Consider the following 13,546-nt stretch of genomic DNA (forward strand, 5'->3'; position numbering starts at 1 on the left):
TTCGCTTTCGCATTATGCAAATTAATATAAATTCTAATTACCAATTAAACGAGTCACTCATCTCGGAGCAGACCCGTCGCGTGTTGACCGTTTCCATTAAAATGGAAATAAAATATTCGGAGATGCCGATGTAATTTAATTCGGTTCATATGTCAGTCAAGAGTGAATGGCTAGTAAAAAATCACAAAACTGCGGGTCTTCAATCATAATTGGCGCATGCGCCCGCATAACCTGCGATGTAGCAGTTAGCACTGTTACAGTCAGTCCACGGAAGGTCGGAGATGTTGCGTTCCGTTACACGTGAGTTATTTCCACTGTGAATTATGAGATTGCCATTAAACGAATGCCTCGATACTCGAGCCTGATGCACCGTTAGACGAAACGTGCGTTTAATCCCGTATCGGATAAAATGCGCGCATCCGGACCGCGGACAATCGATATCGTCGTTGAGCAAATTTCGCTTCTTGCGCACTTTCCGTTTTAATACCGCGGCTATTGCATAAGATCGCGCACTAAAATACGTCGCGAAATTCGACGCGCATTTGTCTGTCGCGTAGTTGTACGATTAATACCGAAACGTTCGGCCGACTAAAATGCTATCATAACCTTCCAAACGCAACTGGGATATCGATGTTTACCATATGATCATTTATAATGAGATTTACCTATTTCTTACTTTTTTTTTCTTTTGCAGATGTCCCTCAGGGACTAGTGTCCCTGGTCCGTAACAATGTAGCGACGTCAGGACCTGCTGTTGCTACGTCGAAGGTTCAGACTAAAGACATGGCCACGGAGTCGTCCGTGCAGAAGGCGAAGCCTGCGCTGCCAGAGAAACCGAAAGTCGAGCCGTACAGCCCGTTTCAACAGCCCAGTAACATGGCAGAGTATGCCCTAGCCAGAATAGACGACATAATAAATTGGGGACGCAAAGGATCGATATGGCCGATGACCTTCGGTTTAGCCTGCTGCGCGGTGGAGATGATGCACATTGCGGCGCCTAGATACGACATGGACAGATTCGGCGTGGTGTTCCGCGCCTCGCCGCGACAGTCGGACGTTATTATAGTCGCTGGCACTTTGACGAACAAGATGGCACCTGCCCTGAGGAAGATCTACGATCAGATGCCTGAACCTCGATGGGTCATCTCCATGGGAAGTTGCGCGAACGGAGGCGGATATTATCATTATAGCTATTCCGTGGTCAGGGGTTGCGACAGGATAATACCTGTGGACATTTACGTGCCTGGTAAATTTGCAATTATTTATATTCTTTATTTTATGTACATGTTAATCTTATTTTATTCATAAATATAAATCTTCGATATGTTGCAGGTTGTCCCCCAACAGCTGAAGCATTACTGTATGGTGTTCTTCAGTTGCAGAAAAAGATAAAACGTATGCAAACTACACAAGTTTGGTACAGGAAGTAATGTACCTGACGTCTATAGTAATAAATGTATAAAATATTTAAAAATTGTAAGATAATTGATACATAATTAAGCAATGGGGGATTGTATGTCACCCAAAAATGTGACAAAATAAATCACATTTAAATAAAAATAAATTTTTTTATTACCATAAATCAACCTCGTTTACTTTGCATGCATATTTAGAAAAAGATACGAAAACGTAATATATTTCGCAACACTATATTATCGCTACATAATGAATCAAACGTATTACAGACTGCTAAGATATAAAAATATATTGGTTAATATATTTTCATTTTTAATATATACATATATATATTTTATAATTTAGAATATATATTAATCGAATGTATACATTTTATCGCACATAATTGTGTGACAATAATAATGAAAAAAATCCCGATTTTTTTTAAATATATGTATTATAATATAAAAAAAGACGTAACTCTTTATATATTTAAGTTCGAATGCAAAATTGTAAAAAAATTTTATTAAGTTTATCTTGTCAAAAAATTGTGTCCTCTTCTGTCCCCTCTTCTTCTCTTTATTTATATATTACCAGCTTATATTTTAAATTTATCTTTTTCCGAAAGAGCGATATCAGAATAATCATAAAATCGTATTATATTTTATATTAATAATCTGTGCAATAAGTAGTAATGAGATATTAATAGTGTTTTATACATATATATATACATATCAAAAAACATACCACGATAAATGAAGTTTGTACTTTTTCATGTTGAGAAAACAAATATTTGTACAAACCTATATTTTTATTACATTCTCTATTTTATTGTTTGCACGTACGTATCTTTTTACTTTTAAAAGTATATACAAAGTATGTTCGGAATAATTTAAATAAAGCAAAGAATTTTACACACAAGTTCTTTGCCGTTTAAGTTACCACGTTCTAAGGCCCCTTTCTTTCTTTATTTATTACTGTAACTAATACTAATATATAACAATTACATTTTATTATATACTCATACAATACATACATATACCATCTTAATAAAAATACATGTATATATACCGAAACATCTTGTACATATAATAGGTAAAGAATTTGCATCTCTTTAACCAATTTGCAAACATTCCGTACCTATCATTTATTTTTATTATACCGCTTAATGAATTGTTATTCTGTTGTGCCACAGCCAAATTATTAATGTTTACTTTGGTCATTAAAAAAAAGAAGAGGAAACATTAAATGAACCAATAAAATAATTTTGATGATCCACTGGATACACGGATAATTTGTTAAACCTTGCTGATAGTGATGAGAGAGAGTTAATTACTTCGATTTCATCGTTCTTATTATTCAATATATACAAAATTTAATATCTAAATTTTGATACTTGTTCACCATCTTCCTTAGTCACATAATAAAATTTCGAAGATCAATTACTTATGTGTTCCAAACAAGATTTTGTCTGTATAATGAAATTGTAATTAAGATATCAGTCTTATAAAGACTGTATAATGTAAAATATTGCAATTACAAGTTCAACACAATGCATCTAATATATGTAATTGTTTTGTTGGAATAATTTAACATATTAATTTTTACTTGTTCCAGCGTATGGAGATAAAGATAATAAAGTGATGTAGAAAAAAAGATTTATAGATTAATATGTTAATCAGAAATATAAAATTAACAATTTTCAAACAAAAATAAAAATCTTTATTCAATATTCCGATCTATTCCCTTAATGTGTGCAATACAAATCTTGTTTAAACGCATTGTGCGGCAGAACGGGTCATAAAAATTTGATAAAACGGGTCTGTTCTGCATTACGATAATTAGCATTTGTATCTTCTTGAATAATTCCATAAAAAATAATTTAATGTTTATTAACTGAAGTAAACAAAATATTAATGATCTAAATTAGTCAATCCCTGCCGTGTATAATTTCGATGATTCAAATAATACTATAAATTGCTATCAAGCTCTGCTATATCTAGTTGCCATATACTCCCACAGATATCTCACGTATCAAAAAAATCTGGATATTATATCAAATATCCATTAAACCTTCTATATTACCGCCTTACTCGCAATTAAATCCGATATTTTTAAACATTATCATAGTTCTTTTAATATCCGAGACTGAATGAGGCTAAACTGAATGAACCCAACTTCATTTTACAACTCAAGGAATAATTAGTACAAATATACATGGTTTCAGACAATTCTGGACAATTTAAGTAAATAGACACACCTAAATATCTTTTATACCATTAGAGAATTGCTTGCGACGTGGATGGCGGTGGATTGGTTGGCGATGCAGGCATTGGGCCGTCTGTCCATTGAATGAGCGAATGCTCGCTCATTTGTGTACTCTGAAAATGGTCCTTCAGAAGGGTTTGAGAGAATGTGCAGTGCATTTGATATGCCTCGCTCTCGCGATTAGGCTCACCACAAATTCTATACAAATCTGCAATATTTCAATTATATAAGTGTACAGATAATTAAAAAATTATTATTTACTTTTCAATCTGCACATACCTTTTAAAATGGCAGTAGCCCACAGTTGTACATGTACATCAGGTATTTTAGAAGCTAATTGCATCGCAGGTGTGACCATGTTCATCGATTCTCTACTATTTCCCAAAGAAAGAAATATATGTCCCAAAAGCACGAGACTACAGGAAGTGAGTCTGTTCAAGTCTTCCGAGTTTGCCATTTTTAAGGTTTCTCTAAGATATCGTCTAAAAATCATATTAGCACATTTACATCAATATATTCAATTCGTTTTATATATTACTGAGATTTTTTAACATTGCTAACTAAGAATCAGATTATCCCATCTTTCATCTTTTTTTTTCGGGAAATTACAAGTTTCATGTATTTATTAGGATATGAGACTAAACATTTAAAAAATCGTACGTACTTTGCTTCATTGTATCTAGCACCAAAGAAAGCTTGGAGTCCTTGTACGTAATATGCAGCTGCCCTCAAAGAATGAGAATGTGATGGTAGAGATTCTGGATTTATCCTTTCTAACAACGCTCCCAATTCGGCTTCCCTCTTTGATCTGAGATATACTATCGCTAGGTTCAAATGCGCGAATGTCCAGAGTTCCTTTTCTTGTGACGTCTGAAAAAAAAAAGGTGAAATAATCTTTTCTCTGTCATCGCTATAAGTACTCCATAGATCTATCATTATATTTGCGTGCAAAATCAAGCCAGAATAAAAATAAAAAAGTGTTTAAACGAGAATACATGAGCAATTTACATAGATTAGAGATAGAATAACACGTATAAGTCTTAAATTATTTACCACAATTTATGATGAAACAATTCTATTTTCTTACTTTGAGTGCAGCAATGAACTGAGCCTCTGCAGCTTCCATACAATTCATAGACATTGCGTATAACCCTAGTAATACATGTAATTGTGGTCTATGACCCTGTAGTAACCTAGGTTGCCGCCTGCAGAGTTGACAAGCTTGAGAAATTTCCATAAGAGCTACACTTTTGTTTCCCATTACAAGCCGACACATAATTATATGCTCCAAAAGCATTAATTGAAACACAGACAAGATAGGTTTGTTATCGATAACTGTAAAAAAACAATGAAGAAATTGTTTTCGTTGAGTGTTAAACCGATAAAATGTAAGAGAATAAAATGCACGAGATGAGAAACATGGTTCTATACGAGACCGATCGACTCGTAGTCGGCAGATCCTGATAGATCCTGTATATACCTCGATTTATAAGAGATTGATTGGAGACTCAAAGATTTGTGAGTAAAGAAATACTAGGTGAATTGTAAATCGAAAATAATAAACTACTTTGAATCAATTAAAAAGTAACACGCGCGTACTTACTTTTCAGCTTTTCAATTTGACTAAGCGCTTTGTCGGTATATTTCTGTGCCTTATCCATGTAACCGGCTTGCATAGAATGCATAACGGTTACTAAATAAACCAAGACGTATAAATGATCCTTCGGCATCCATATAAACATATCCCCAATATTGGAGCCTGTAACTACATCGTCTGCCGGCCAGCTAGGCGACATTATAGTCTGTATACTTTGTTGCAGTTGTTTCAAACAAGGTTTCACGCTCTTCACCTATTTTAGCACAAAGACAATACGTCATCATTAGAATGGTACCTATAGCCCATATTTTTTTATAATTGCAACAGTCGTGACTATTCTCACCTGGCCTGCCATAAGATAATGGCACACTTGAAGAACTAAAAAGTACACCTTCAGATACTCCTTTTGATGCGGGTTGCCTTGCCAATTCTCCACATGATGGCCCGCTGAATTTAGCAGAGGATGAACCTCAGTGAACTTCTTGTCTATCAACAGCAGCATACACCGACTTAAGAGAAAGAGCACTCGGGTATAACTGGCGTTGCTTATGTGAGAATAATCGACGCCCACCGCGAGCAAGCTGCTCGCTGCGACAAAGTCCTTCTCTGAAGCATGAATTTGCTGCAATTTATAAGTCAACGTGAGTACGTTGTCCATTTGAGACATGAGAAATTAAGCTGATTAAGCTTACCGCAAGTTGAAAGATAAGCCTGCAGTGCCAGTAGACATTGTGCTGAGACAATTCTATTGCCTTCCTCAAAATCGGTTTACTCAGATTCGGCTGCAGCTGTTGCTCGTACAGTTCGGCGACGACGCTGGCTGCCTCAAACTTGACGTCGTCGAACGTATTTATGTTCTGACTCAGTCGCCACTAAAGAGAATAACCGAGAGTCAATTACAAGAGTCATCGAAGACGACGATAAGCTTCGACTTAATGCATCTCTGTGAATCGCGACTGACGTAAACCGTTCGACGACGCATTATTTGTTGTCATCGGAGAGGTTAGGACGGGGGGCAAGCGTTCGCGAATCGCGCGAATCGCGCGGGGGGCAGCAAGAAACGGAGGCGGGCAAAAAGGAGAGGCGACAAAATTACTCGATCTCGATCGCGGTAGACGCGAACGAGGTGAAATTACTGACCGCTTTATCCAGGTGGTATCGCGCCAAATCGATGTTTTTCGTGTGCGTGAGCAGGATGTTGCCGAGCTGAAGGTGAGTGCGCGCCTCGACGCGCGGCGGCGGCTTGAAGTTGAAGACCGCCTGCAGACACTGGATGCACGACTTGATGTCGGGCGGATTCGACGTGCGGAAATTCTCGGCCAGGCCGAGCAACGAGAGATACCAAGCGTCCTGAGAAGACGCCATTTTAACATTTCACCACACACGACCACGCACGAACCCGACGAACGACGAAGCCAAACGAGATCTACTCTACCGGCCTCTACCCATCGATGTCAGAACGAAGTCAACGAAGACGCACTATAAACAAATGGAGGGGAGATGCACCCGATGCACACCGCACACACGCATATACCCACACTCAGAAAGTTTTCTCGCACACGTGACAATTGATAATCAAGTACCAAATTCATAAAGAATACGGGTACCTTCGGGCCTTTTCGTGCAAGATCGTAATTCTTGTAATATTCTCACATAGCCGAGAATAATTAATTTTAATTAATTGTGCTCTTTTTTTTTTTTAAGACTCGCTCTTTCTAATATGAGAATCTATAATATATTCAAATTTCTATTAAGTTATTGCTTGCATCGATGCTACTCGTCACGCATGCGCAGAAAAACACGCGTCCCCCGCTACACTGACCCCAGAAAAAGCATATATGTATGTACCTTTCAATGCCCCCTTCCCTCTTCCTCCTGCCCCCGGAGTCGCTCGACGATTCAGATGTCAAATCTCTTCTCTCTCTCTCCCATGCGTCCAAAATACAAAATATATAAAATTCAAACAAATCGGAGAAGCTGCCGTTATACTGCAGATTTACCATTATCTGATGAGAAACAGCCTCGTTACCGCTGGGTTTTGTCGATCGACACAAAATACAACCTGACCATTACTAATGTTGATATTACTTATGCGCTGAGTTTTACACTTTGAATTTTCCTTTATGGTTTCAATTACTTTCACGTTCAAATTAAATTTACTGTGTTTGCTGTCCAAATGTTGAGCACGAAAGAAGAAGAGAAAGTGATGAGTATATAATTGATTTTTATATATTATGTTATGTATGAAAACTTCGCCTATTTTTCTCTAATCGAATCGCTTATTTAAATGTTTCAGAAAATAAGGGAAGTGGAAAACGTTACATTGATTCAACATGACAACCTAAGAGGACAGTCTGAGAGGAGAGGAGGCTTGGGAGAGATATCGGGCGCAAATGGAACAACTTTGCGGCAAATATTATTTTTTATTTTGTGTGAGAGTAATTTTTTTGTTTATTCTTGAGCCTCTTTATTTCACCGTTTGATTTGAAAATAATAGTTAGAAGGAAAGGAGTAATTTAATAATAATTATTATATGTTATATATGTATATAACTTAATATTATATGTATTAAGTGGTATTATATTCACTCCTCAATTATCTCTCCATCGTCCCAATTCCCAATCATTCGGATAATAATATAAGCCGTTAAAATTATAATTTGGGAATGGTCTGTCATTTTTGTCATATATGGCTCACCGACAATCTCATTGGTTGCCGATAATTTCTCGTTATTTCTGTATGGATTTTGCACATAGGTAACGAAAGGTGGTTGAGATTGTACAGAAGTAGGTGTTGCCGCCGTATCGGCATATTGGTAAGCTTTCGGTGTCATTTCAGAGTAAAAAGGAATTTGTAATGTCTTGTCCTGGCTTGGCTCTGCCGTGCTGATCATGTTCATATATTTGTGATTTTCTGTAACATACATAATGCGTTTTATTAAAATTTGTAAAAAAATGTTTCGTTCTTTTTCTAAAAATATCATATAAGATATTTTGTAACATAGACCGTACAAATATTTATATATATTTTACATTGCAGAAATAGTATATTGTGCACCAAAGGGCGAAAGTAGCGTTTTTCAGACGAGTGTGAAGTTTGTCGCCCTCGCCTTCGGCTCGGACGGCAAATCACATGAGTCTGAAAAAGCTTTCGACCCGAGGTGAACACGATATTTTTCACAACACCTTTTTATGGAAATGTTCGACTTTTGAATGCCTGTAGAGTGTATGCGTTTAATATTCCATTCGTACAGTTTGTGCGCGCGTGTAGTTAATAGAAAGAGAAAAAGAGAGCGATGCGGGGTCCAGGCGCGAAGCCCCCCCCATAACACAAAACTAAAATGATAACAAAATTTCAAAATAAAATATAAATAATTTTCGAATAAAATATAAACCGTTTTCGGTTTAAGAGCTTAGATCTTAGACAACTCAAGATTAAAATTTCCGTGTGTATATATATATATTATAAATTTCCACGGAGAAAGATGAACACAGGACACGATGAGAACATGATGAGTCAGTCGCCAAGCTTTCTTCGTTTACAAGTCATTCTATATATTTTTTTTTTTCATGAAGATATGTCGAAAGCCTCGTGTAATCATCGATTAACGATGTACGGGCAATTACGCAATAATCGCATAATAATGAAGAAAATTAAACGCATTTGCAGTCCGCCTACATATTACGCGGTCGGATAAAGCGTTCTTATATTTTCACAGACCGAGCAAATTCCGCATATACGAGACGATGCTTTTCTACGTCTATGTGGGAGATCCCCACCAGGTATACTCAACGGGCACCGAGTTCCCGGCCAGCTGATCACCACCAGTCGTCTGTTTCGAATCGCGCGGGATCGAACGCGCGCGAGCTCGTCTCAATTTTTTATCTCTTTATCTCTCTCTCTCTTTTTTTTTTTACATCTCGCGCGATGATCTCCGGCCGGTGGGTGATCGCGTTCCTCTTCGGTCTGCTGGCGTTTCCTCCGCCACGCGGAATCCACTGCGAGTCCACGAACGTCACCGACGTCGCGGAACAGATCCAGGCGGAGAACGCGCTGGCGAAACTGGTGAAGATGTTCTCCAAACCGGGCGCGTTCAAGCGGGTAAGCCGGAGGACGATGGACTCGCTTATTCCTAAAGTTATTTCGAAATTGTTGGTATATTTATAATTGTTCGGGATCACGCAAACTCGCTTATATATGTACATTCTATTATATAATATTATATAATACACTGTTAAATGTTAAAAGATGAAATTTAAATCAATACCTTGAGTCAAATAACATCTTGTTATTTTTAACCACCGTGTGCGTTGAAATTTATTATCTTAACTCCATTGGTTTAATTAAATTTGCATTGTTTTAGTTACGTTAATGATATATTGAACAGTGGCAGCCTGTAGGAGTGGTTAAAAATGACTCAATTCGACATCCATGATGTCAAATTATACTCAACAGTGTAATCTTCCGACGGAATCTTGCGTTAAAATCTTCTAATGAAATTATCGAGCCGAGGGTGTGCTTGCCGCTTTCGGCTTGACTCGTTTGGAATTTAATAAGATAGAATCACGAGGACATTTGCAACGCGCGAGACCCGAAAATGGGAAACTCGGTATACCCTATACCCTCGTGCCAAAGTGAAACTGCTGATGTCTTCTTGTCGCGGTTCCACCCGCGAGTCGAATTTACAATTCCGAGCGAATATCGTCCCGTGATGCAACCGTCGCATGAGAAATAAACGCGCGCGGCATACGAGGAGAAATAATCGCCGGTGCGTCCTATTACGTCGCCCGTATAATAACAAACGTGCCTCGCGACGCGACGGGTTGAACCCTTTACTCTTACGTACGCGGATGCGCGAACACGGGGGTGTCTCTCTCGCTAAAACGCGAGTCCGAGTCGCAAATGTTTTCACCGATCTCCTCTGTAGTTTTCTCAACTCATGTTTTCGATTTAATTAATTTTAGATCTTTCGCGAGAACGCCGGAACAATATAGTTTTGCGAGCTGCGTGCGATTAAAAACGCACACTTTCCCGAGGCACGAACTTTCTATCAGCAATTGGGAACGCAACGCGATAAAGAATTTTTTTTTAAATCCGACGGACGTTTGCGAGTTAATTGATGGCCGACGTTTGAAATGGAGTTTCGTAACAGGCGACGAGCGTGTTATTCGCGACGGAATTCCACGCTCCAGGTAGCGATATATATGATGATGAAATATTTTCAGATCGACGCGATACTCGGTGAGAATACTATCGAGGCGTCGTTCACGAGCTGTCCCATGGGCGAGGAGGGCCTGGAGTGTCGAAGGGCGGAGGCTCGGCGATCGGTGGACTGTCCTCGAGGTAAATCCTCTCGTATTACTTGTCGGCGGGATCACATACGTTTGACCCCATTGCAATCCGCACACGGTACCCGTTAGCGAGTTTCCTCGCAATTACGAAAAAAAAATATACATCGCTATTCGCTCTCTTTGACAATAGGGATTCCGACCTTGACAATAGCCGCTCCCAGATGAGCCATGCTCGCCGACGCAGCGTTTACTCGCCGCGCCGCGCGCGGCATTAACGCCTCGCCTCGCATCCCGATGAAATACCGAGGAGGATGCTATCGCAAAATATCATGGAGCGTTGCCCAATTTCGAAAGGTGGATCAGGCAGACGCGAATGAAGCGAATTGAGAATCTGTCTCCGGATTTTTGAATTTATCTGGCGATCTCCACCGGAGATGACACGCGATCGCACAAGATGAATAAGATCGTAGAAAGGAGAGCGCCGTAGCCGCATTTTAGACCCGCATCGCGCATCACACCTTTCTCCATAACGAGTTCCTCGACGTAATGAGTTCGAATAAGAAAAATTTAGCTCACGCGGGTGATCATTACGTGTTTTCACGAGATTTCAATGCAATGTCGGAAGGCGAATATTCAAACGTCCGATCGTCACGGAAACGTGTACTACATTTTGTCATCATCAGTGCTCGAGAAAGTCTAATTACTACAACTAGGTGACACCAAGCACTCTCGAGTAATGCGTATATTAGTGGCGCACGCGAGATACAGCAATTCTCAAGAATTAACTGTTGCACGAGCGAAAACATTATTTGCAACTAAAATATTTCGGAATGCGCCAAAAAGATCGTGCATCGAGCGGAATCTTATGTCTAATATTCTAATAATTATTTCTGTGAATTTTATACATTTTTATAATATACAATTCCGCCTTTACATGCTTTTGAACCAGGCGGATGCGTGGTGAACGTATAAATTTCACAAATGTCATGTTTATTTATTCGATGTTATACGCATATTGATCTACTCTACTTATTTATCAAAAATTACACAAATTACACTCCGGATCCAATCGAATTTGTGTCAGGCTAATGTCGAGTAATGCATTTTTAAAATAATGCAATACGTTAATTGTCTCCGGGATAATTCTAATCAGACAAACTAAATTTTATTCTTAATTTATAATAATTACGCGATTGAGAAACTCGCAAATGTCACTGCCGCAAATGCGTGTCTCGTTGTGCAACCAGTTCTCGAGTAAAAATAATGGTACGCGTGCGATATCTCACTCGGAAAATGTTTAAGTCGTATAACTTTTCTATCTTGTTCTACGTCCTTTGCAATAATTCGCGCAATGGTTTGTTTTTACGTCATAGGTTTGCAAGTGCGCCATGTGACATATGTAAGACGATACGAAATATACAAGAGTTAAGAGAAAGCATAGGTATAGCGAGAGCATCGGGAAGCAAATCGTTCGTTACGTCGTTTTTTTAACTGCACAACTAAATGCAAAACAAGTTTTGAATTAAATGTCGTCCTAAAAAAGTTATAATAAGAAAATGCAAACATATAGAACACGAAAACCTCTTCTAAAACAAATACAACTTAATAATCTGCCTTGAACATCACATCGATTATAAATACTTATGTACTAAATTCTTTAGACGGAATTTCTAAATTGCTCTCAATGAAAGGCTCTCCAAGAAGTATAAGAAAATACTTACTAATCTCAAATTAAATCTCATTCCATCGGGAATGTTTAAAGAATCGCAAACCGGAATGCATTTCCTCGCAACCAGCAGATCTTATTACGGAGAACGTTACAATGCGAAATATAAATCCGACATATCCCATTTGTGTAACATCCTCGCTAAAACGCGGAAGCTTATCGCGAGTTTGAATGGATGGAAGAATGAAGATAAAAGATTGCCGCGCGGGTGAAATTGAGGAAGTGGTTTACAGGAAATTTTAGGGAAATCGTTGAATCTCGTTAGACATTAAATTGCATCTCGATGTGAATTGCAGGAGACTGTTTCTGTTACGATTGCGCCGTCGCCGGGCCCGACTTGTGGGCCTCCTGTTGCCGTGAAAGCCTGAGATGCTGCTCTCATCTCGCAGCGGCTTGCAGAACGTGCGATCATCCGACATTGTATCCCTTCTGCGCCAAGCACTTCAAGAAATGCCTGACGCAGTATAACGAGACGAAACAGAATTAGGCAACCAGGATCCCTTCGGCGATGTCTCTCAACTGTGATAGTTGGCTCATCACCATGACGATCATCGATGATCTTGTGACGCAGATGTGCTTGACTTTTGTCCTCCTCGCGATCAAATTTGTCGAAGTTTGCATCGCAACTGCTCTGATTGAACGCTACCAACGATCGGAGACGCGAGATATTTAATTTTAATCGTATCACAAGTTGCACAACCTTTACGTGCTCTAAATATAGCGTTTACCCTCGGAAGTCGTTAAACTGGTCCAACCTGATTGCTTCTGGGTCCAGCTTTGTTCAAATAAAGATTTTTAGTTCTGTCGATTATTGTACCTGAATGGTATCATTAAATGACGAATCTACAAGCAGACATTTATATTATTTATGTCATAATCTTACATAATGATATAATTATTACTTATAGCACAAACAAAAGTCGTTTCGATATTCTTTCAATTAATATATATGAATTAAATTTTATTGTTGTAATCAAATTTGTAAAATGTAGTCGATACGTATTGCGGAGAATGCTTCTGCGAATTTATACTTACCTATAAACTCATATTTAATTATTATCGTTGGTTTCAATCTTGTGGTTGTTAATTACATACTCTATAAACCCTTAGACGCGGGCTTACAGCGCCTTTGAAAGAAATACAAGTAACTTCTACTGAAAAAAACTTCTACTAAAATTGAAAAAATTTTTGGGTTTACAGGTCGAGATCTCGGTGTATAAATCAGTAAAACTTATACATTGTATGTACGTTCATAAATTTATGAATACA

At 38.3% G+C, this 13,546-nt stretch overlaps 3 protein-coding genes and 1 long non-coding RNA gene across 5 annotated transcripts in view; 2 read left to right on the plus strand and 2 right to left on the minus strand.

Moving 5' to 3' along the window:
- Positions 1–167, minus strand: part of LOC143902579 (uncharacterized) — an 82,395-nt gene extending 82,228 nt beyond the window's left edge. Inside the window, exon 1 of the long non-coding RNA XR_013258411.1 lies at positions 42–167. This is a non-coding gene — a long non-coding RNA (uncharacterized LOC143902579). The remainder of the gene's footprint in view (positions 1–41) is intronic.
- LOC143902577 (NADH-quinone oxidoreductase subunit B 2) lies at positions 141–1,582 on the plus strand. The gene is made up of 3 exons (XM_077415607.1): positions 141–300; positions 695–1,246; positions 1,333–1,582. The coding sequence occupies exons 1-3, from the start codon at positions 282–284 to the stop codon at positions 1,428–1,430; spliced, it is 669 nt and encodes a 222-aa protein (XP_077271733.1). The 5' UTR covers positions 141–281; the 3' UTR covers positions 1,431–1,582.
- Mau2 (Mau2 sister chromatid cohesion factor) lies at positions 1,555–6,686 on the minus strand. Its single transcript, XM_077415606.1, has 8 exons — positions 6,401–6,686; positions 5,953–6,132; positions 5,604–5,882; positions 5,267–5,513; positions 4,751–4,998; positions 4,328–4,533; positions 3,943–4,145; positions 1,555–3,871 (listed from the first exon to the last, which is right to left on the minus strand). The coding sequence occupies exons 1-8, from the start codon at positions 6,623–6,625 to the stop codon at positions 3,675–3,677; spliced, it is 1,785 nt and encodes a 594-aa protein (XP_077271732.1). The 5' UTR covers positions 6,626–6,686; the 3' UTR covers positions 1,555–3,674.
- A 2,324-nt stretch (positions 6,687–9,010) lies between these two features.
- On the plus strand, positions 9,011–13,501 carry LOC143902578 (uncharacterized). 2 transcript variants are annotated; one of them, XM_077415609.1, is made up of 3 exons: positions 9,011–9,361; positions 10,486–10,603; positions 10,742–12,567. In XM_077415609.1, the coding sequence occupies exons 1-3, from the start codon at positions 9,023–9,025 to the stop codon at positions 10,774–10,776; spliced, it is 492 nt and encodes a 163-aa protein (XP_077271735.1). In that variant the 5' UTR covers positions 9,011–9,022; the 3' UTR covers positions 10,777–12,567. The 2 variants fall into 2 exon arrangements, with proteins under 2 accessions (XP_077271735.1, XP_077271734.1); XM_077415608.1 differs by lacking the exon at positions 10,742–12,567 and adding an exon at positions 12,574–13,501 and having other exon boundaries at positions 9,063–9,361.
- The last annotated feature ends 45 nt before the right edge of the window (positions 13,502–13,546 follow it).

Source organism: Temnothorax americanus, unplaced genomic scaffold (assembly GCF_048541705.1).
Source record: "Temnothorax americanus isolate GAGA-0224 unplaced genomic scaffold, ASM4854170v1 Scaffold4, whole genome shotgun sequence".
Lineage (NCBI taxonomy): Eukaryota > Metazoa > Arthropoda > Insecta > Hymenoptera > Formicidae > Temnothorax > Temnothorax americanus.